Raw genomic sequence first — 24534 nt, 5'->3', positions numbered from 1 at the left:
AGATCTGGCAGCAGACTAGACTTGAAGGACTGCTAGTCTCTCACAACTCTCTCACGGGAGTGAGTTGCACTGAGCCATTTGTAGTGCTTTATAATTTAACTGTTTCTTTCTTGTATTATATATTTATCTGTATATGATTCAGTAGTTCATTTCTTATTACATATCTAATTATCTTTATAAATAAATATATTAAATTATCAGCAATTTGATTTTAGCTAGATAGTGTCTCGTTCTGCTGTGCGCAAGGTCTCTGTGGGTAAAAACCGACTGGTTGTCCCCTAACAACAACACAAACAGCAAAAGCTCCTTAAGTGAGTGGAATGTGTATCCACACTGGACAATTGGCGTACTGCCTGAATCCAACATGTAGGCAGGGTCCAGGACCACGGTCCTCGTGCAAGACGTTTGGCTCCCAAGAAAATTTCTTTGAAGTGAGTATTTGTTTGCCATATAGAGCCTGTGAACATAATAAACTTACTACTGAAAAATGCAGCAAACTGGGAAAATACAGGTTGAAATCTTTCTGATTAAAAAAAGGAACATTCAACTTGCTAACAATATTCGAAATGGTAGTCAGAGCCAAATAGCTAACCTCTAGTTGAGGATCTGCAGTTTAGTATAAAACCTCCCAGGCCGAGTGCATGGTTTCTGTGCTTAGCTGATCATAAGGACTAACACTGAGGTCTTCACTTTGCTGGATTTAACAAGCCCAGGGGAACTTGTCAGGGTAGAACTGCCCCAGGGGGCTCCAAGACTGGGACTCTTTATGGGAGTGGAAAGCCGCCTCTTTCTGCACACGGATCACAACTCAACACAAACCACCACACTCACGGCCGTTGAGTCGATGCCCACTTATAGTGACCGTACAGGACAAGGTAGAACTGTCCTGTAGGGTCACTACAAGTGACCGGAGAGTCTCCAGACTGTAACTCTCTTGACGGGAGTAGAAAGCCCCATCTTTCTCCTGAGGGTGACCTTGTGGTTAGAAGTGCATCGGCTCCTCAGCAACTAATGAGAGTAACATGTTCAGGCAAGGGAGTTGGGCGCCCTTACATAACTTTCCACCCATCCTGTGGAGGGGGAGTGAGCATTTGAAGTGGTAGTTTCCCTTCCTTATAAATCATGTTGCCCTCCTTGCCCCAGCCAACCACCGAGGGAGTGCCTATCACTGTAGTGGCATGTCCTAAAGTAAGTGCTATGTGGTACCCCCGACCCTGGGTGTGCGTGCTGCGTGCAGGCAGGAACAATCTTTAAAAAAAAAAAAAAACAATCACTGCCATCGAGTCGATTTCCACTCAGAGACCCCCCTCTTGGACAAAGTAGAACTGCCCTTATTGGTTTCCAAGACTGTAACTTTTCACAGGCGTAGAATGCCTCACCTTTCTCTCACGGAGCCACTTGTAGTTTCAAACTGCTGACCTTGTGACTACCAGCCCAACACGTAACGACTATGCCACCAGGGCTCCTCTTTAATAGGAGCAGAAAGCCTCATCTTTCTCCCATGGAGCTGCTGGTGGTTTCAAACTGCTAACCTTACAGTTAGCAGCCCATTGACTAACCTCTGATGCCGCCAAGGCTCCTAGCACAATCTAGGAGGTCTGCACAAGCAGATACTTCCACTCTATCCTGAGTTATGGGCTATGGTACAAACTTTTTTTTTTTTAAGCACAAACATTTTTAATTGCTAGGGGGGCGCTGAGTAATTTCTTTTTCTGAAAAGGAGGCAGTAGGCCAAATACATTTGGGAGCCCGTGAATACCAAGCCGTCCCTGTAGGACTTTCAGCTTCAAACTGAATGCTTGTCTCAAGTCCATCGTGAGACAATAGACTGGTCATTGTTGACAGAAGGAAGCCTTATTCCCAAAAGCCGGCACCGAGAACTTTCCTAAGCAGCCGAAGGAAAAGGATGAATGCTGGGAGTAAGGGAAGCCACTTCAGATGGGAGGAGGGTCAGCAGCGAAGGTCGAGAAGGGATATGGAAAGATTCAAGCAAAGCTCAGAATCACAGCTCAAGGAGGAAAAGGATTGTGCCAGCTTCCCCTCTCAAATTCTGGTTGGCCAGTTCATTGGAGCTCTGCCCCAACACAGGGCAGGGGAGCAGGGGACACATGGCCCAGCGAGGACATTCTTAATCCCCAAAGTCGGGAACCCCCAGAAGTTCCTGCATGACCTTTTGGCAATGGCACACACGCAACATAGTTTAGAATTGAGAGGCAGTGTCCCTCCCTGCACAACAGGAATCACGTTAGAGTCATGGTTATGCGTGGAGCTGCTAATGCCAAGTTTAGCAGTTTGAAACCACCACGTGTTCCAAGGGAGGAAGATGAGCCTTTCTACTCCCGTAAAGAATTACAGTCCTCCCTTTTGATTCATTTTGAATTTGTTATAGTTTTTAATCTTTTCTTCTTTTTGATTGAGGTTGTTATGTTTTACTTTGTTATTGTTTGTTTAATGTTTTCCTGTATATGAGCTCCAGGATAGGCCAATCTAGAGAGACAGTGACTGGATTAATGGTTGGTTGGGGGTGCGGCAGCGGAGGTTGGGGGGTGGAGAGCTACTAATGATGAGTGCACGAAGAAAGAACTGTTCTAAAACGGGGCTGTGATGGTTGGATGACTCCTCTCGATGTGGTGAAAGTATTGAACTGTATGATTCATGAACTATATGCCAATAAAACTGGTTGGTTGGTTTTTTTAAGCTACTGTCTAGAAACTCCCCAGGGCAGTTCTACCCTGTCCTGTGGGGTTCATATGAGTTGGCATTGACTCAGCGGCAGAAAGTCAGTTCCGTTTGGGTTTCTGAGTGCCTGCAAAGAATGTCTTCAGGTGGGGAAAACGGCTAAAGTGCTGAATGAACTCTCAGTGGTTCGATTCCACCCCGGAGCTCCTCAGGAGAAAGACCCAGTTGATTTGTTTCTGAAAAAGCAGCCATTGGAAACCCCGTGGAGCACAGTTCTAAAGTTCTGACCCACGTGGGTCCCCAGGATCCAGAGTTGTTTTTCAGGAGAAAACCTTTGAAAGTCACCTGGAGAAGTCTGGTATTTCTCTTTCCTCCCCAACCAAGCTCACTTTTTCCACCACTTTCCTTGTGTCTAGCTGTCTTTGCCCCCCTCAAGCTCCCCCCAACTCTTTATTTAAGCGTTTCTGATGCTTGATCTAACGGAACTATAGATTGTTATAGTATCTTTAAGAGCGCCCAATAAAATGGTTGGGAAAAAAGAGTTCTGTTTTCCTTCAGTACAATATAGTACGGGATGCAGCTCCCCAACCCCCAAATGCAAACTTACTGCCACCAGATGAAGCCAACTGCTAGCAACCCTGTCAGATGAGGTAGAACTGACCCTGCACGGTTTCTGAGACTCTGTTTACGGGCATCGAAAGCTCAGGCTTTCTGCGCCACCAGGGCTCCTGTGGCTTGCCCCCCACCCCCAAGGGGAGGGAAACCAGGGCTGCTCCTCTACCTCACGACTCAAGAGCACTAAAGTAACAGACGAGGTGCTGCCCAAACCAGTGCTTCCAATGGGCACGCAGCTGGATCTTAGGGACTCTGGGTATCAGGGTACTTCAAGAAGTTGTAGAAAAATGAAATTAAAAAATAATAGAAATTCCCCACAAACTTTTGAGGCCCTTCCTCGCTCACCCCTTGTTTTCCAAAAGGTCACATTTTAAGAGCTGGAGCTCAGGGGACTCTGCTGTCTCTCTCCTTGGTGCAGTGGTCCCTTCCTCCACCCCCTTCAGTTCTCCCCCCACACCTGACCACCCCCCCCCACGTTAATCCTTCTTGACTGAAACTCATTTTTACTTCAAAGCACAGAGAGAGCCCCTTATGAGGAACCTATTTAACTCAAACTTACCGTGTTCACAAAAATCACGTGATCACCTTAATAGGCACGGTGGAAAGCATCTGACAGAATCCGACACCCATTCTTGATAAGGGCACTGACCAAACGGGAAGTAGGCGGGGGCTAACTTCCCCTGGTAACAGGCATCCATACACGGCCACACCTAACCTCACACGTCTGGTCCACGGCAGAAAGCTCTCCCCCAGCAGCTGGAACCAGGCAAAGATGTCTGCTCTTGTCATTGCCACTCAACATTGAACTAGACGTCCCAGCCAGGGCAAGCAGGCCGGGTCATGAAATAAGTGGCACACAGAAATTAGAAAGAAGAAGGAAAAATACCTGCTGTTGACATGGTTTCATGTGGATGTGTATACATAGTTCTTTAGGAATTCACCAAATAACTAACAGAATTAATAGGCAAACCCAGCAGGGTTGCCAGGTAAAAGAACAATAGAGAACATTTCAAAACAAGAAACTGGGTTTCTATACACTAGCAATGACGAATATGAAAATAATATTAAGAAAATAATTCCATTTCCAACCTTACCCAAAAGAATAAAATACCTAGGAATAAAATTAACAAAGTGCAAGGTCAGGACTTGGCAAACTATAAAACACGGCTGGAAGAAATTCAAGGTGAGGTGGTGAGGTGGTGACGCAGCAGGCTGCGAGCCGCAGGGCTGGCAGTTCAAGACCGCCAGGAGCTCCTCCTGAGAGCGCCTGGGCTTTCCACTCCCGGACAGTTACCATCTCAGAAACCCACAAGGGTCACGATGTACGTGGCAGCACTGGCTCGGTGTCAGAGAAATAAGTGATAAGGCATCTCGTGGTCATGGATCAGAAGATTTAGCATCTTTCGATGGCAATGCATGCCAAATATATCTACTGACTCAATACAGACTCAAAATCCCAGCTAGAATGTCTTTCTAGAAATCAAAGCACAGTTTCATATGGAAATTCAAGGGATCCGGAATAGCCAAAGCAATCCTGAAAAATAAAGCTGCAGGGTCACACGTCATGATTCCAAAACTCACAGTAACGCCACAGTGATCAAAACAGTGCGGCACTGGCATAGCCATAGATACAGAGCAGTGACATAGGACTGAGCGGTCACAAATACACCCTCACGTAGCACTGCTGTAAGCTGGAATCACCTTGATGGCAGTGAACTATTGGTTGTTTTTTGTGGGGGGGCTTTTGACAAGGGTGCCCGACAATTCAGTGAAGAGAACAGCCTTTACAACAGGTGACGTCACGACAGCTAGGTGTCCACGCACGAAAAATAAAGCTGGGTCCCTTCCTCACACCACACACACACACACACACAAGTAACCCCAAATGAGTCACAGACCTAAATATAAGAGCTCAGTTAAACAGAAGAAAATATAGGGAAACATATTTATGCTCTCGGATTAGGTAATAATGTATTAGTCAAGACACCAAAAAGATAAGAACCAAAAGGGAAAAAAAAAAGATAAACTGGACATAATGTAAACCAAAAGAATTTGTTGGTACTTCAAAGAATACCATCGAGCAAGTGAAAATACAACCTACAGTATGTGGGGGGTGGAATGGGTGCGAAGCAAATAGTTTATATGATAAAGGTCTAATACAAAGAATAAACAACTTTTACATTCCACTTTAAAAAGAAAACCTCAATTTTAAAATGAGCTAACGGATGAAATAGATATTTCTCCAAAGCAGACACCCCAATGGTCAATAAGCATGTAAAATGATCCCCAACATCATCAGCCTGTTGCTGTCAATTCTGATTAAGAGTGATCGCACAGGAGCAAGCAGAACTGACTCCTACAGGGTTTCTAAGGCTGAACCTCCTCACTGAAGTAGACTGTCACCCCTGTCTCCTGCAGAGTGGATTCCGTTCCCAGTCAAGCACTTTAACCACTGGCAATGTACAAATACAAATCACAACCACAAGAAATAGCGCTTTACCACAGTTTGGAAAAGCTGGACATCTTCGCCCTCTGCCTCCCAGGAACATGTGTGCTGATCCTTTAAAAGAAATGATCCATGTACATACCCTTGGGGGTAACATAGTACGCAATATTCCAGGGCTAAGCCCTGTGAGAACACACTCTCAGCTGGGTCTGTCCCCCTACTATGCAGTTGCCTTGTCCAGCTTCCACTTTTTCTTTTGGCCTGGGCAGCAGAGGACCCCAAGGCTAGGCTCCACCCGAATGACAGGCAATGCAAACAGAGAGGAAGTTTGCCAGAGCTCAGGTAGGCATCTACATCCAGAGAGCTGAGTGGACAGCGGGGACCACAATAAGCAGCTGATGCCCTCTGACACCAAAGCTGGACCAGGCGTGCTGACCAAGGCTCTAGGGACCCCAACCAAGAACGCCACATCTTTGCCTTGCCCGATTCGTAGCTCTGAGACGACCTTATCTCACTCAGAGACAGTTCGGCACCACACGCGGGAGAACGCAGATGGAGCATAGCGAAGGTCATGGGCCTGCTTACCACCGGTGGCTTTGTAACAGCCCTGGCATTACTCTGCATTGCTAACCAGATATCTACCCTACACCCCGTGTTGACCAGGCGCCAAGAACTGTGCTTTTCATGGAGCCCGGCACTGCGTCTTCACCAGCCTGGTCCAAGATGCCATCATCTTACTGCTTGCCAGGGTCCTCTTTCCCCCCTTGGATCCCTACTCGACACCACAGGTGGGTGAGACTGAAAAGTCAGAGCACGATACTCATCGCCTAGAAAGTCCTTGCGTGCCTTTCCGCTCTCCTTACACAACAACTCAAACACCCCACCAAGCACAAGACCTGGTTGCTCTGGCCCATTCCCTTTGCTTGCTTGCTCCTGGCCAGGGCCGGAGGTCTCCCTTCAGGCATTTGCATGCCTGCCTTCCCACAGGCTGTACAATGGGTCTGTAGGCAATTTCGGGTCTCTCTTAGCATGTCTTGGTCCTTCTCACCAATCATAGGGTAAGCTTAAATGTTCCCTCCACAGTGAGGGCTTCCTCAAACCCTCTATCTAAACAGATCTCACCCTGTGATTCACTTCCCAGAATCTCCTCCAACCCCTCACAGACTTTCCTGGTTGGAAATGAATTTACTGGTTGTCTTGCTTGTTGACTGTCTCCCATTGGACAGAGGGCATTGGTCCATGTGGGGCTACCCCTTACAAGAACTCCCTGGAGACCGGGACTTGCAGTCTTGAGCCAGAGGTTCTGAATCATGGAGGAAAGATAATGCACCAACTTTTCCCAGGATTGAGCCGCAACCTCAACAACATAAGTGACTGCAGGAGAAAGTGGGCTTTGTACTAGACTGGCCAGCAAGGTGGCACTTGTTCAAGGAGAAAGGACCATGCGTGGTATATCCCCTAGCCTCTCTCCTCCAAAGGCTGGAAGGGCAGTGGTCATGTTCATTTGAACAATCTTCACAGACTCTGCCAAATTGTTTTTCCAATGTGTCACACTGAGCCATACTTCCACCAGCAGCACCTGAGTGCACCAAGCTGCCACTCTCTCATCCACTCTCCTTCATGCCCAAGACGGGGCCCTCAAGGACAAGAGGTGTGATGCCATGAGGAAGGGCAGCCAGGTGAATGGACGGGGCATTGAAAGCACTGGGGGCTAGTTTTATAAACTGTCTTCCCGACATGTGTTAGTCCGGGTAGACTAGAGAAACAAACTCATGGACACTCATGTGTGTGTAAGAGAGACTTTTATATAAAGGATAATTGTACATTAAGAAAGCATCCCAACCCAATCCAGTCCAAGCACTTAAGTCCAACATTAGCCATATGTCCAATACCAATCTATAAAGTCCTTTTCAGACTCGTGCAACACATGCACTGATGCGGAATGCAGGACAATCACAGGCCAGTGGGTAGAAAGTCTCCTGGATCCAGTATTGTAAGCATCTCAGCACTGGCAGGGGTCTCCATATGGCTCCTCCAGCTCCCAGGGCTGCATCAGGGTAGGTCCATGTGGCTTCTCCTCAGGGATGTCTCGCAGGAAGTGAGCAGAAAAAGAGAGTCTCTCCTGCCTTCAAGGAGGAAATTCAGGAGTTCCCAGAATCCTCAGGAGAAGGCCATGCCCACACAGAGGCCTCATTGGCTAGGACCTGATTGACAGACTAGACTCCACCCCTTCACTTAATCCTCTCAAGTCCCAAATTGACACCAGATCATGTAACTCCCACACAACACAAGGTTGAAACAACAGTCCACAGATCTTTCTAGCTCTGCACAACAGCGTTCCCCCTCCTCGCACGCTCACAACCCCCAAGTGGATTCTGCCTCACAGCGACCCTACCAGCCAGGGGAAAACTGCCCCACAGGCCCCCAAGGCTGTAAGTCTGTAGGGGAGCAGACTGCCGGGTCTTTTTGCAGCCAGCTCAAACCACCCTTCTCCTAGTTAGCAGCCTAGAGCTTCGCTCTCTCACCCACCAGGACAACTTCACTCAACCCAACGACTCTCAGTGGGGCTGCGACAAACACTGGTTGAAAGTCAGGAGAAATAAAGAACAATCTTGTATGCGCCTTAGCCCTTCATAAACATTAAAAAACCCACAATCTCTAAGACATGTTGGCAAATATGCATTGGCTTATCATTAATAAGGGGGGGGAAATGAAACATCAAATTTTTTTTGTTTTACAAAGCTACGTTGACTACTTTGGGGTGCACCCCACAGGAACAGGTAATCCCCCCAGCCCCCAGGTGTGGCCCAGGGGGAGAGGGGCTCCCTGAGGGGAAGGAAGCACAAAAGGGACCCGCTGCTGACTCAGGGCACGGGCATGCCATCGGTGCTGGGACCTGCGAGCACTGCAGGAGGCACGAGCGTGGTGGGGCTGGCTCCAGGCACGGAGGGAGGGCAAGAGGTTTGGACGCGAAGCCACAGAGCTCCCGGGTTCCTCCTCCTTCTCATTTGCCTTTTTCTCCTTCTGCTGTGTGGTCTCCGCGCCCCTCTGCTTGAGGGCGGCGGCAGCAAGCCCGTCATCCCGGCACTTCCCCTTAACCGGGCCGCTCTGCTTTTTCATATTCTTCTGGCTACCGCAGGTCATGGCGATGGCGGCGGCTCCGGCCTGCCTCGACACATCGGTTTTTACAAATGCATCCATACATTTCCACTTGGGATTCTACGAAAGAACGTGGAGGGCTTTTCTTGTCTTTTCCAGCTCTGAAGACTGCAAATCAAAATGGATTACAGTCAAGTCTGCATACACCCACGGATTGCCAATGGCTGAGGATTCTATTGCGGGTGGGTGGGTGGGTGGTATCCTTTAATCCTTTGGGCTGGTGAGATGGAGTTGACTCATGTGGCCCTTGAGCCAGATCCCCTTCTGTGATGGACTGTGGATCCTAGCCCCTATGCTTGCGGCTATAACCCCATTTTGGGGAGAGTGCTTGGTTCTGGGGTTAAGGTGATGTGCATTCGGAGTTTCCACCTCATCACCGCCTCCTGTTTCCTTGGGGTGTGGTCTGCTGACAGACAAATCCACCCCTCCATGAAAGAAGCAGGAACACAGACGTTCCAGGCCCCTCAAGGAAGAGGGGCCACCGGGGAGGCCACCTCTGTCTGAAGCGAGGCTGCAGCACAGAGACCGTGGGACAGAGCACAGGAGCCGGGCCTTGACATCACGAGACAGAGGGAGGAGCAGTGTGGGGACCGTGAGGTAGAGCAGTGGGCGGCTATCCTGGCCACAGAAGCAGACGTCAAGGGACTACGTGGCTAAGAGGCTGAGGGCCACGGACCCGAGACGTGGCTGCTGGCTGAGGAGGCGTTGCTGTGGACCAATGTCTGTGTCATTACTGTTTTTTGATCCTAAGTGGTGGTTACCTGGGAACGTCTCTAATCCCCCAGAACTGTGAGCATTGTCTGTGAGCTCCATGTGGCTACTGCAGAGAAGCGGAATGTTGGGGGAGCAACAGTTGGTGTCAGACTAGGTCAAGAAAGATGGGAGGTGGAGGCCTGCCTGACTTCTTCTGCCTCATGGCAACAGGGAAGCCCAACCCCCAAACAAACACACACTGTCATCGAGTCAAGGGCCACGCACAGTGGCCCTGCAGGACAGAGTAGAACTGCCCCGGGGGGATTTTGAGCCTGTAACTCTTCGTGGGGGTAGAAAGCCCTGTCGTGCTCCCTCAGAGTGGCTGGTAGTGGCAAACTGCTGACCTTGCAGTTAGTAACCCAGTGCATAACCACTGCGCCAGCTGGGCTCCTAGGGCAAGCCAAAGGAGGTCAGATCTACCCCTGCGCAATGTTTCCGCTGGTGGCTGGTGGAGCAGAGCATTAAATCTTCCCCGGTTATACTGTACAAAACCGTGTTCTGTGTGGTAGTCCCACAGGCTCACCTAGTATGACAATTGTGGTGCTTCCGTGTGCCACACCAGTGAGGATAAGGGCCCATTCACGACCCCTGACAGGAAATTTTACCTACACATTTTAACCACAGCTAATAACTAGGCATTTACAGCAGCATCTATAATCGTTGAGTGCAACATTGCCAACTACCCTGAGAGTCCATCCTTACTTCCATTTGAGGAACTATGTTTCGGTTCCTATGGCAACAGTGTGTGGTACAGGGGAGCCGTCCTTGGGCACGAGAGCAGAGGAGCAGTGGCGATCTGCCTTCCTGTGGGCAGAGCTGGGCCCTTTGTGAGGTTAGCATGTGGCGCAAATACAAATAAGCTTGCAGAAGATAAAATAAAATAAAATAAAATAAGCTTGCAGCCCATTTCAGAAAAGCCGAGAAGACACTCACAAGGAAAACTGTCTCACAAGGCAATTATATCATACCTCACTCAAGTGCTCCATTTGCCGAGTGAAGAAAGAGCCGTTTGTGTCCAAAGCCACAGGCACAGGCTAGCAATCTGTGGTCGACTGTGGGTTGCTTCGGAGGAAGCCACAGGACACAGGATGAGGGCTACATGTGGGTCCCGGGCCAGCCTTTTGGGACTCTGTAGGGTGTCAAGTACAAAGAAGAGGTGCTGGCTTCTCCTGGTCATCTCTTTGCCACAGGAAGCCCGGGAAAGGGGGTAGGCAGCTTTAGTGAAGGGGCAGACTTAGTGGGGATCAAGAAGGAGGAGAATGCTTACTTTTGACCAGTTTGGTCATGTTCTTGTTGTGTTGCTTTAGTGGAGATCTCTGTGGCCTCCGATTGCGAGGATACTAAGGAGCCCTGGAGGCTAACTTGAACGGCTAACTGCAAGGTTAGCAGTTCGAATCTACCAGCCGTTCTGCAGGTAAAAGATGAGGTTTTCTGCTCCCTTAAAGAGCTGCAGTCTCGGAAACCCACAGGGACAGTTCCACCCTGTCGACCCGATGAAAGTGAGGTGTTAAGAGGCAAAGTAAATGACTGCAAGTGACCCACCCCGATTTTTTTTCTACATAGAATGGGGGGGGGACCTCAAAAATTAAAATGATTGAATCCATTTCCTTGTCACATGTATGCTGTCGTTTCATAAGTTTCAAATTCAGTGTGGATCATGCATTCCACGAACTGACCCTGCAACTGAGCCAGGGCCATGGGTGCTCAAACATGGACACAAGCCAACGGTCCAGCAGCACCACAGGTCATCCACTGTGTCAGCCGGGAGTGGCGCAGCGCTCCAGCTCTCAGGGCGGTTCTGCTGTAATTGCAGCACTGCAGTGGACTGCTTCCAGATACACACATTGACTTTCCCCCGTCTAGGAGATGAGGAGTCTCAAGGGCCGTGGTGCTGTAGTGGTTACAAGGTCAGCAGTTCAAAACCACGAGGGACAAGGTGGGGCTTTCTACTCCCATTGAAATTCTGGGAGCCAACTTCACAGAAAAGTTTTCTCTCTGTTGGCTCTGGGGAAGGTCCTTGTTCCTCCCGATCTCCATGTGGTGTGGTATCTGCCCTCCTCCATCAAGGATTTCTCCTTGCTTCCAACTTAATCTGCTGCTGTTTTTAGTCTCAAAAGAGACTGAGATTGTACGCCCTATGCTAAAATGGTCTTATGAACATTGCAAAGCAAGTCCCTTCCCAAAGGGGATTATAATAACCACAGGTAAAGGAGAGGGTTAGGATTTATAATTATAATACATTTACAAAGGGGTTGGGGTGGGGGGAGTAGTGGGGGGACCTAATTCAATCCATAAGGGGGTAAATCCTAGGAGCTGTGACCCTGATAGCTTCCCCAGGGACACCAGTGTTCCATAGAGAGAAACTGTCTCCCACACAGCCTAGGCGAACAAATGCGGTTCAACCGGGTGGTGGCAGCTTTCGGAGCCCCTGGACGCCGTGGGACTTTGAGGCCCGCTACCTGCCTCTGAGAGTACACAGGAGCACTTCACCAAAGAGAGAGGGTGAAAGTTAGGAGAGAAGTCAACCCAAGCTAAGCCTGGGGCAGCGAGGCGGAGGGGTGGGGGTGGGCAAGGGGAAAGGGCATTTGAGAGTAGGTGAGGGAAAGGAAAGGGAAAAGAGGAAGAAAAAGATGGTAGGTACCCCCACAAAGACCCAAACCCCACTGCCAGTGAGCTGACTCCAACACCCATTGGTCTTATACCAAAGATGTCCCTGCTGACTCACAGTGACCCCCTGTGAGTGTCTGAGGCCACAACTCTTAATGGGGATGGTTTCAAACTTCCAGCCACACCGATCACAGCCCAACCCCTAACCACTACACCACCAGGGCTCCTTCTGGGGCAGAGCAGAATTGCCCCATGGGGTTTCCAAGGTTGTAAATCTTGATGGAAGCCTAGATTCATCTTTCTTTCCCCCTGTAGAGCAGTTGTTGCATTCAAACTGCAGACCTTTCAGTTAGCAACTGAGTGAGCTAGCGCCTAGCCCACTGGAGAGGAGAGCTGGGGTAGATAAGACAGAAGGAGGTTAAGAGAGAAAGGCAGAGAGAGAGGAGAGGGGGCGGGAGGGGTGCAGAGGGGGGGGAGAGGAAAGGAAGGGAAAGGAGTTTGTTTTTCTGCAAAGCTGCTTGTTGGTTTTGAGGAGGGGAAGACACTAGAGTAAGCGCCCGTGAGTGGGTGCCTTAATCCCACTTTCCTGCTCCCCGTTTGCTGAGAGGAGGCGCACAGTGTTTTATCTGCACAGAGAACTGAAGGATGCTTTTTCCCAGCCCCTTCTGGAGTGACACGGAGGTCAAGAGGGAAACCTGCACTCCTTGAAAACACAATGTGATTAGCATCTCCTCTGTTTCTGGGCTGCTTCCACCCGGGCTCCCAGAAGCACAAAGAAGTCAAAAGATGCTGTTGGCTAATAGTTAACTGTTAGTGTTGCTCAGCATTCAGCATGGCTGCTGGGCACACTCTCCCTCTAGAGATGTGAAGGATGGGTCTTCCGGTGGGTGTCATCCCAGAGCTGACAACGCCGAGCTCCTGTGGTCAAGCACGCTACTTGGGGACTTTCGGCGATTATAATGAAAACCTACCAGACCTATCAGCCTAACTCTCCTCTGCTTCTCTAGGAAATATTTCCTTTTGGAAGGCTGTCAACATTTTGACTGGAAGGAAAATGTCAGAACTCTTTAGATCTCTTAGAAGTTTTACAAGTAGTGAGATGTGAAGGAAGAGGGAGCCAGAGAACAGACAATTAAACCCGCCAACACCAATATCAGAGCCATGGAAGAAAATTCCTTGACTAGAGAAATGCCAGGGAATCTTAGAGTTCTGGTCCATGCTATTTTGAAATCCTACATTCCCCAAGTTGGAAAGGCAGCAAAAAGCTTTAACAAAAGGATTTTTCATTGCCTCCATCTTTAGGTTATCGGGGAGTCATCTGAAATCATTAATCGTACAAATGAAAGTTGATCCCCAGGTTTGAGTCAACAGAAAGGTGGGTAGTGAATAGAAATATGTTTCTTTTATCTGTTTTGTAAGCACTAGAAATAGTTACTCAACTTCTCCTCTGAGAAGAAGCCATTAGCCCTGGGTTATTCTATCGCAAAAAGAATATATTTAACGCAGCGATTACCTCCTGGCTGGTGCGGAACTTAGAGGTAACTGAGCAAATTCGAAGCAGAAAGATCAATTTCTCCTTAACTTTTCTTTTTGAAGGTCACAAAAGAAGATTGTCAAACTGACAGATGTAACCAGGGATCCTTTTACAGAATTCTTCAAAAGCTCAAAGACTGCTAAATGTGTCAGATTAATGCATCTCCCTCCTGACTGCGTCCTTTGATATGTGAGTAATCAGGGGAGTTTCCCCTCTCCCCTCTGGAGAAAATGTCTCTGCAGTGGAGGAAACTTCTTCTGGCATCCTCTTTTTTTCTTTTACTTACCTTTTATGATCTGGGTTAATGAAATCTCCATCTTTGGCCAGATTCTCTCTCTCTCAAAAAGAAAAAAATTCCTTTCAATCTCCCCTTCAATCTCAATAAAATGAGCCCCAAACTGTTACATAACTTAAGAGCTTTTTTTGCTTGTGGTTTACAATATTTTGCTAGCCCCCCTCTCTTGATGATTCTGAATTGTAGATTTGGGGGACAGATTCATATTGATCCTTCCCTAGCACTGAATAATTTTTAGAAAATACACAGTCTGAGTCTAATTGCCAGACCCACACTGCACACACGAAAGCTGTGAATACAAGCTGTGATCCTGAGTCACGTGGACGTGGCTTTGATTGTGTGGGACCCACAATAAAACTTTGGGTTTTTTCCTTCTTAATTATTCAGAGCTAAGTGTGATGAAAATTAAAACTAAACATATGGATGTGCTCATGAAGGCCTGTGCTAACATCGCTTTAAAAACATGTAAAAAGGTATGTTTAACATGCTACCAGGACTCGCGTCTTTAAATGTCTATGTAAGAGAAGATTTCCTAGAACTTGCCCTACTTTTCAGGGCACTTCATGTTTACCCCGCGGAATGCAGTGGACCAGTTTAGCAATGGCCCACATCAAACAAAATGCGAAATAGTACTTTCCCTGTCATTTTCCAGTTCCTTCCAAAAACCCCTGTGCCTGACTGGACACTGTTCCTTCGTTTCAGGCAGAACTGGTCGAGTGCAGAGAGTAACACGTATTTATTGTAAATAGACGAAGGGCCCAATCAAAAGCCAAGCAGTGGGTCTCTTCCACAAGCTTCATGTCCACAGTAATTCTTGGTCGCGGTTTGTGACTTGATGCACGTTTTCTACAATGGTCAGGGAGAGGGGCCAGGTAACTCCGAGGCCCAGGTGGCCAGGAAATCGTCTGCCTTTGCTTTTGAGATGCACAACTCTTTTTAAAAGCGAATGTGAGCTCATATTCTGGGTAGACTGTTCAGTTGTCGTCCTTTGCACTGAATCAAACTCCTATTTCTGTGCTAAAGAAGAAGGTGACATCATTCTTCACACCCCCCCCCCACCTTTATATTAAAAAATGAAACAGAAGGCTTCCTGTTGATTTATAAAAGAATTTCAGTGTGTGTGTGTGTGGGGGGGGGGGGAGTTAAGCACCTGCCTGCAAGGGCCATTGGGTGGTTAGGGACTTTACAGGAGAGGGACCAGAGGCAGAGGGCACACACACTCCTGGCAGAAGATGTGTTCTGGAAAGAGCTGGTGGGGAGAGAGGCTCCCTCCACACCACCAAGACAGAACAGTCACAGCAGTTTCTGTAAGTACTTCCGAAGGCACAAATTAGTGGCAAATAGAATTGTCACCTGGAAACGAAGGGGTGAACATGTGTGAGTCAGATTTGAAGTCACCGTTTAAACTGTAAAAATAATTGTCAAGTCAGCCTTTCAATAAATGTTGATTTAAATTCCGAGCCGTGCTCACTGTCTGCAGCAAGGTGCTGGCAGCGCGAGTGGTGAATGCCCACAACGGGAAACCACCAGGGGCTCCCTCAAAAAACTACTCACCTTCTAGGAAAACTGATGCAAAATGTTAGAATGGAACCAACTACGAGGGGATTTCAAAAAGTTCATGGAAAAACGCCATTGCCTTTGTAATCCTACTTTTTTCCATGCACTTTTTCCTCATATATTTCCATATCTAGGAGAACCAAACTTAAAAAAACAACACTTCCCTTTTTCCCCCCTTTGAATCAACCTGCCACGCTTTTTCAACGTTATTGATCATATCATTATAGATCACACAGGTCATACGTGGTGGTGGTCCGTTCTGACTTATGGGGACCCTGTGCCCAGTGGAAGGAAGCACTCACCCCGGTCCTGGGCCATCCTCACAAGCACTTTTGACCGGTCGGGCCCGCTTCTGTTTGCACCACTGTCAGCTCATCGCGGCTTTGTCCCAGTTGTGCTGACGGAAATATGCACCAATGGCTCAGGACGAGAGTTAAGGATTTCCTCTAAGTTTAAACCCACCGATTTACTCAGCAACCGTTCCATCTTCAAATTCCCACTAAAAGACATCAGCTTGCAGATGGGGGGTGTGTATCTGTCACCTGTGCCCTCCCGAGCCGGAGAGATGGCACACTCTGGGGGACTGGAGGAGGAGGGGGCTGGTGGAGGGGAGAGCCCTCAAGTTTACCTGCGTTTGAGCCCCTGTCCCTTCAACAACACTAAACTCCTAGCTACTTGACTTCATAAACAGGGCTGGGGCTTCCTTGTCACCGCTGTGCCGGGGAAGGTAAGCCCGGCAAGGGACCTGACAGGCCGCTCACACCCAGTATGGGGGACAGCCTCCCACCCCCCAAGGGGCAGTTCCGCTCTGTCACACGGGGTCCTTGAGAGTTAAAACTGCCTCCACAGCGCCCAACAACAATAAAACAGGTTTTAGATAAAAGCACATTTTCTAAAAGTCTCCGCTGCGTACCCTATAGATGTTCTCACTCCTTTTTTATTGACCGGTCTGTTAGGGAAACAAAGTACAAACCTCACAAGGCACCTGTGGGGATGACCCCAGATTGAGAGAAAAAGAGAGGGGCAGGGGAACTCGTTCATTCATAATAAATGGAGGCAAAACTTTGGACTGCCATGTAGTTCCTGTAACCTGCCTGGACACTTCTCAACCGACAAGTGCTTGATCAATATCATATTGCTTTTCACTCCTGCCCCAGGCCCCCGCACCACAGCTCTTGTCCCCGATGCTCCCTTAGAATTCCCTAGGGATGGCATGGCGCCCACCACAGGTTTCCGGGAGCAGCCCCATCCCGGGGCCCTTCAATTTCTGTTATTGATCCAGCTGTGCACAAGCTGGCTAAATGCTGCCGGGTCAAGCTGGAGAGCAGGACTTGAAAATTCAGCGCTAATTACTGTGATTATAATCTGTGTCCCCAGCAGCCAAAGCCTCTGGGAAGAGTCTACGGGCGACCCGGCTCAGAATCAAAAGTCTCGGTTTGCAAGACGCAGAATCTATAGACGCCCCACTTCCCAGCTCGCTCAGTCATCATATGGACAGCAACTCACGCATGCTGCCGTTTCCCAAAGGGCACATCGACTGAAGTAAGCACAGCGCACAGGATGCACAAGGCAAGCGGAGAGAGGAAGTGATCAAGCAGAACCAGGTAGCAGCAACAAGACCTGTCGCCAGAGCACTGCAATGTGATCCATGCCCAGACAGGGGTTTTCTTGAGATGGCCTGAGAACCTCCGGTGGAAGCTGGAGAGCTCGTGGGCACTTAAAGGGGCACTCTCCAGAGGGACCCCTGCTCGTCAAAAAGCAGGGGAGAGTTGGTCCTGAGACTCTTTGCCTGTGAGCGCTCAGGGAAGATTATAATTCCATTTGCATCACGGAACATGATTCCATACACGGTAAAGAAAAGAATCACTTGATGCTAGAGGGTACGGAACATGGTTTTGCGTTCCTGGGCACATAGACATTTCTTGGACACACAAAACTTGCACTGACTGCCACCGTGTCCACGCTGACTCACAGCAACCCCGTAGGGCAAGGCAGAGCTGCTTCTGTGAGTTGACGAGACTGGCCTCTGGGTAGAAAACCCCGGTCTTTCTCCTGAGGAGCAGCCGGTGGTTCCGGAACTGCTGACCTTTCGCAGAATGTAGCCCAAGGCCTGACCACGATGCCACTGGGGCTCCTCGTGACATTGCTTTAAAGGAGCCTCAATCCATCGGCGGTAAGTTAAAGAGCAAGATTTATTTCTGGCTACGGGGAAAGCTACTCGTGTTTTGCTTTGGCGTCTACAGTTCTGTGGTCCATGCCGTTACGTTCCTCGTTCTCCAGTTTAGACAGAGTTCTTCTCAGGGTGGGAAACTTTGAGCGAAGAGTTAAATCATGCTCTGGAATTCTAAAGGGATTTCTAAGCGCACAGTGTCAGAACAATGCTAGATTTCCAGAACACCCACAATGGCTTATGAGTGCGATGTCAAGTCTACACTGTCACTGCGGCCCTTCAACAGTTGGGGGACAAACCCACGAGCCCAGTGTGGTTCTAAGACAATAGGCCTGAGCTTTCAGCGCACTTTCAGCTTGGCCTTGCGTGCCAGCACTTGTGGAAACACAGAGAACCATATCAAAAGGCCTTCAGCTATTTTCTTTCCTGCTCGCACTTCCTTGTTTGAAGAACTCAGTTCACAAGGTACATCCTGAGGTGGTCTGGCTTATTTGAAGGTGAATGAACCTTTAAAGTGTTCATTTATTTGAGGCTATAAAGAATCTGAGAGTGGAAGATAAACATTTCAGTATGAGCCCAGTTCATAAGACATTATTAATTTGCTGACTATTTCAGTTATTTATTGGCTGATTATTTGACCTAGGTATATGTCATTTTTTATTTAATTTTTTAATATATATTGTTTTAAGAAGTAATCCTATGTTTCACAATTTCAGTCCACTTCAGATAGCAATATTTCCCTTTTTAAAGAATGAAATGAAATCACGGTGCGAGTTTGGCCAACTCACACTGCATTAAAAAAAAATCACTAATGTACATCCTTCTGTAGGTTATGAATCCTCAGGCTAACTCCTGCTGGTGGCACAATGAATCACAACAGAGAGTCCACCCTGTAAGGATGCAGGATGCTAGCTCAGTGATGACAGATACCTTTGTTTCCCTCCTTCCTTCTGGGTGCCCATCTTTATCCCCTTCTTTCCCAAGAATTCACCAAGCTACGGGCCAGGCACGGCTGCCACCCATTAACAGTGCAGTCTACTAAGTCCAACTTTGGGAATACCTATCTACATTTTCTGGTTTCCGTCACCACGTGAAATGAGAGGGCCGGAGCAAGTCTCCTGGCACGAAGAAGTCCGTCCTCTGTTCCTTGAGCAAAACCCAAAACAGACACACTGCCATAACGTCAATTCAAGCTCAGAGGAGCCGTGGGGGCATAATGCAGTTAGGCTGTTAACCCCCAAGGTCAGTAGTTGGAACCCCGTAGCTGTTCCATGAGAGAAAGATGAGGCTTTCTACTCCCCTAGAGTTGCAGCCTCAGAGACCCATGGGGAAGTTCTACCCTGTCCTATGGGTCTCTATGAGGAGGGCCTTGGTCTGAAGGCACACCCAGCAACAGCTGGTAGGGTGCACTGCACCAGCCAGAACTCAGGTTTGTGAGCTGCCTGGCGTAGCAACTATAACTTCCTAATTGTTGGATTTCAGGGGCAACCCTGATCATAACCTGGGAAATCTCTCCTTTCTCAAGAAACGCTTCTATCTGCTCAGTGCCAGACCAGTGCTTCTAAAACTTGCTAATGGATAACCAAAACTGCTTCCTGAGGGGTGAAAAGTCACGAGCTCTACTAGACTGCCACATAGAAAGTGTACCCCCCAATTCTCTGATCAATAGTTACAGTGAAGACGGTTCCAGAAAATAATCCTATCGATTTCTTTTTAAACAATTGACTGAGTCTTTTAAGGAGCCCTGAATTTACTCAGTCCTTGATTGCGTTGTTACATAAATCATGAAGGTTTAATTATTAAGATGAAGGCAGATATTTCAATCAGGGAATACCCATAATGGCTTAATTAAAGAATTTTTGCCATCTCGCTTACAGAACATCGCCCCTTAAGTACTGCAGAGCATTTACTTAAAATGTCCCAGAGGCAATTAAGTCCCTGATTAACAGTAAAATTTTCTTCCTTAGCTTCATTCTCAATTACCACGAAGCTCATTTCTCATGGCTTGGAACTTCTAGCACTTGGTACTCAATGGCTTTAACGCGCATGTAATTCCATATAAGCCACCGGAAAAAGGTTAGCGAGAATTGAAGCACTGAGTAGCCTTTTCTAAAGGATGAGGGGCCGGGGGTGGGGCTTCATGGGGCTGTATAGGCGTCACAATGGTGGCTGGGCGTGAACCGCCTTCAGTTTACAGCTTAGTCACATCCTCCTATGTGTGATAACTCCATTGGCGTTATTGGAGGCACAAGGAACTTAGTGACCAGGGCACAATCCCTAACTCTGCGTTCCATGTTTCTTGTGCTCAGAGAAGGATGAAAGACAGAGAAGGACCGTGAACGTGCACACCTGACTCTTCTGTGCTCCGAGGAGAAAAGGCGTCATGAGCCAGAAATGTGGCTGATTCTGGCTACTCTTGTTTCCATTTCCTAGCGAGGATACCAGGGGTATGGAGAACATTAGCAACAATAGCGCGGGATCTTACACATGGCAGACCTGGGTTCCGATGACACCTTAGTGCAAGGAGCCCTGGTTGGGGGGACGGGGGTGTTCAGGATTACTCATTGGACTGCTCACCACAAGGTCAGCAGTTGGAAGCCACTGTCCACTCCCTGAGAGGCAGGTGAGGCTTTCTGCTTCCCCAAGACTCGTCGTTTCAGAAATCCAAGGGGGCAGTTCTACTCTGTCTTGTAGAGTCACTGTGGGTAGATATGGACTCACTGCCAGTGAGCTTAAGCAAGTTACTCCACTTCTCTAACTCTCAGACTCATTATGAGTTAGATATAGTGATAGGACTGTTGTGAGAAGTCAATGAACTAATGAATCTAAAACACTAATTAGAGTGACTTGCACACAGAAAGCCCCATCCATAACAGCTACTATTAGTAAGCAGACACTCTCCTGCTCTGATCTCTGGGTGCTGGAGCTGAACCAGTGTCAGCTGAGGCTCTAAATAGCCAACGTGCATGCACACGCACGAGAGCGCACACACACACACACACACACACACAGATGGTGGCAGGCACTTTATATGAGTTAACTTCTGCTTGATGGCAGTGAGCTATAGATATCTATTATCTATATAATAGAGATAGATATAAATACAGATATAACTTCTGGCTAATCTGTGATTTTTAAAATCAGTGCTAAAATAAGGTTCTAAGGTTACCTATGTTCTCTTTAACACTTAACATTGCATGTCTCAACAAATACATATCAGGCATCTACAACAGACCAGCCCTGGGGTCTCAAATGAGGAAAGAATTCTGCCTTGAAGGAATCAAGGTGAGTTTGGGGGACAAAGGCATTGACAGGGAAGAGGCAGGAGGGCAAATGCCAGTGCTGGCGTGGAAGATGTGGCCTGAATCCAGGGAGGGAGGGGATGAGTCATCTCTGGGAAGGACAGAGTCAGAGAGGGCTTCCCAGAGCAAGTATCACCGTGTGCGCAGAGGCAAGAAGAGCGCAGGTGACGTCACTGAGTCTAATGGATTTGGACTCATGCGATCCTTTAAGAAAGGACAGAACTGTCCGAGGCTTTAAATCCTTACAGGAACAAATAGCCTCTGTTTTCTTCCAGGAGCCCTGATAGGAGCAAGAACCAGAGACCTTGTGGCTGCGGCTGCTCGAGGCGTCATTGCATAGCCCACCGCGGCAGCAGGGCTCCAAGGCCTCTTCACCTCACTCCTGCGCCATCGAGTGGGTTCCAGGGCACACCTGCCCCTGTGAGCTTCCATTTTTCTCCCACAGAGCAGCTGGTGGTTTCTAACTGCTGAACTTGAGTTTGCAGCCCAACACAGAACCCTCATACCACCAGGGCTCCGAGGCTCTTTAGCCAGGCCCATACATTTCAGCTCCTCAAGCATCACCACACGTTTCTCTTTTCAAAGGTCAAGCACCCCTCTGACTCTTACCTGCTGATTTCATGCATGTGTTAGAGTTGCAGGTATAAACATTACCTATGGGGAAAATCCCCGGCAGACTCCTTGCTCTGACCTGTGGTCTGAAGCAGGGAGACCCTCGGTGGCACAAACAGTAGATGTGCTCAGTCGCTGAGGAAAGGCTGGGAGGTTCTGAGTTCAACCACAGAAGCCTCCTAACTGAGGCCTGAAAATGCTGCTCTGGAAACCTCTATGGAGCACCTATTCTCACACACACACCCAGTGCCACCGCACTGTCATGGAATGCCCCATGGAACACAGTCCTATTTTTGCCACACGTGGCGCCTCCACGAGACAGTCAGCTTGACAACAACTGGTAGACTGCCAGATAGTCAGCAGAGCAGTCCCACCCACTATTCCAAAATACTCAGAGCCAAAGAAACCCCCGTGGGCTGATCTCCTGTGAGATTTACTTATGCTTGAACATGATCCTACAACTTTATAGGCTTGAATAATGGCTCTACTGCAAACACAGCGGGTCTTCATTTAAAAACCCAGAATATATTTTGGACTCACAAAGCTGATGAGAAGTAGTAGTTGGGTACCTACAGTGTACAATGGGCTCCACAGATAAAACAGGTTAAAATAAAAAGTAGCAGGACTCATATTAAGTGAGGTCAGGCAAACAAACCTAACCTCTCAACAGCCGATTTTGTCCTTGACAAATAAAGCCAAACATTTATAGAATCCCTTATTCATATGATCTCATTAATTCTCTAAAAAATTCTGGGTCCTATTCCACTCACTGCCACTGAGCTGATTCCAACTCCAACAGTTCTATAGAGTTTTGGAGACTGGCAAGGAGCCTTCAGGAGCTGATACTTCTGGTCTCTCTTCTTCAGAGCAGCTGGTGGGTTTGAACTGCCAGTCTTGGGTCAGCAGCCTAACACCTAAACTGCAGTGCTACCTGGGATCCTTCTAAAACTCACTCACTGCTACCTAGTCCATGCCAACTTATAGAGACCCTACAGGATAGGGCAGAGACTGTAACTCTTCAGAGGAGTCGAAGGCCCTGTCTTTCTCCTGGAGGCTCCGGATAGGTTATAGCTATGTATGTTTTCTTGCAACATATAATTATAGTATGAATAATATTACATATGATTACATATCTGTGTGTAGATACCTATATGGTACTATATATGTATATATATGTGTGTGTGTGTGTATATATATATATAGAGAGAGAGAGAGAGAGAGTATCTATAAGGAGCCCTATTGATCAGCTACTCGGCATGAGAAAGATGAGGTTTTCTATTCCCAGACAGTTAAAGTCTTCAAAACCTACAGGAGACGTTCTACCCTGTCCTGTGGGGTCTCTGTGAGTCGGCATTGACTCAATAGCAGTGAGTTTGGCTTTTTGGTCATTCTTACTTTATGTATAAGAAACGGAATTTTATTTTCTGTAACTTTAAATTTTCAAACAGGGAGCTGCTGACGAGCGCTTGCCCCTTTTTCATGGCCTTGGACTAGACAAAAAAACACTGACTGACGCCTATGCTGACTGAGCAGAAAAGCTCTACTCTTAACCAAGCACCAAGGCAGAAAAAAAAAAGACAGAGACTTTATGTTCCCTTCAAAATGATTTACATTCGTGACAGTTTAAAGCTGGGCTCAGCAGATTCTGTAATGCCACAGAGTAAAAATTTTAGGCTTTGTAGACCAAGATGCAAACTCAAGGATTAAAACATACATTATAGTATAATATATAGTTCAAATCATCATTTTAACTATTTGAGTGACATTAAGTATATTCACCAATCATCGTTCTCTATTTACAGAAGTTTTTCATCAGCCCCAAATGAGGATATTTTATAGGTATTTTGAGATGAAAGTCACAGGGAAGTAAGCTGACCACAACCGTGGGGGTAAAGAAACTCGGTAGGACTGGGGATCTTGGCTTGTGAACCCCAGGCCAGAGCACCGGCCGGCTCGGTTCTTCGTCAGAGTATCGGCGAGTAGAAGCTGGCGCAAGTCGGTGGGGCTGCCTGGTCTACCACGTTGTTAACGTCGGGCATCTGCAAGCCACTGCCACAACCGTGTGAACCCCCCGGAGGGCAGTTGGGTGGGAACTGTAATAGTCAACAGACTTCTCTTTTTGCTCTTAAAAAAACCCAAAACCTCAATTTCTCCCACTTGCCTCCTTACTCCTATCCTGACACAAATACGTTTCTTTCTTTTCTTATAAAGTTTTAACGGATGAGCTTTGTGGTTCTAAGTCCGGTGCAGCAGAGATTTGGTCCTGCTTTTAAAATGTAAAAACCAAGGAACTCGCCTTTGTGGGCTCTCTGTGTGGTCACGGGGCAGGGGCGGGGGAGGAGAGAGGGAAGGGAGGTGAGGAGGGAGGTGATTGGTTCACAAAGGTCCAGACAGGAATGACTGAAAAAAAAAAAAAAGCAGGGTGGAAGAAATGAATCAGGAATCCCACAAACAGAGGAGGGTTTTTTCCTTTTAAAAGATTAAGGATGCTAGGTTTTCATGCTTACTCAGATGGAACAAGAAAAGATTTTCACCTCTGTGCCTCATTCCGTTTGGGACTGAACAAAATAGAACATCCATTCGGGCGCTCTCCTCCCTGGGAGATGGCAGCGCAGCATCTGGCCACAGCCCCTGGGTTACATTCCAGTTACTAACAATCCCTGGGAAGAAAAGTCCCCAGCCCACCAAAAGTGGGAAGGGAGAAGGAAATAGACAGCTTTCGCCCGCTATTTATGGACAAACATTCTTGAGAAGGCTTCCTTGCTATTGTGAATTAAGTCTCCAGTTCTAGCATGAAGTGGGGCG

The 24534-nt window shown here is 47.9% G+C and overlaps 2 protein-coding genes across 3 annotated transcripts in view; both read right to left on the bottom strand.

Moving 5' to 3' along the window:
* CLYBL (citramalyl-CoA lyase) overlaps window positions 1-24534 on the bottom strand; it is a 259438-nt gene that overhangs the window by 135446 nt on the left and 99458 nt on the right. The gene's annotated exons all lie outside the window — the stretch shown is intronic.
* LOC101656898 (small EDRK-rich factor 2-like) lies at window positions 8605-8860 on the bottom strand. Its single transcript, XM_045283759.1, has 2 exons — window positions 8710-8860; window positions 8605-8645 (listed from the first exon to the last, which is right to left on the bottom strand). The coding sequence occupies exons 1-2, from the start codon at window positions 8858-8860 to the stop codon at window positions 8605-8607; spliced, it is 192 nt and encodes a 63-aa protein (XP_045139694.1).

The sequence above is a fragment of the Echinops telfairi genome, unplaced genomic scaffold (assembly GCF_000313985.2).
Source record: "Echinops telfairi isolate 266 unplaced genomic scaffold, ASM31398v2 ScPeMD7_7467;HRSCAF=8505_0, whole genome shotgun sequence".
Classification (NCBI taxonomy): Eukaryota; Metazoa; Chordata; class Mammalia; order Afrosoricida; family Tenrecidae; genus Echinops; species Echinops telfairi.
The sequence above is the reverse complement of the archived record's forward strand: the minus strand, read 5'-3'. Positions and strand labels throughout refer to the sequence as shown.

Bases quoted from the DNA above. Each gene is read 5' to 3' on its own strand.
- LOC101656898 (XM_045283759.1), bottom strand. From the start codon at position 8,860: ATGAAAAAGCAGAGCGGCCCGGTTAAGGGGAAGTGCCGGGATGACGGG. The intron at 8,646-8,709 runs GTCCAAACCTCT...TGCCTCCTGCAG, and splicing joins CGGGAGCTCTGTGGCTTCGC to TGCTCGCAGGTCCCAGCACC.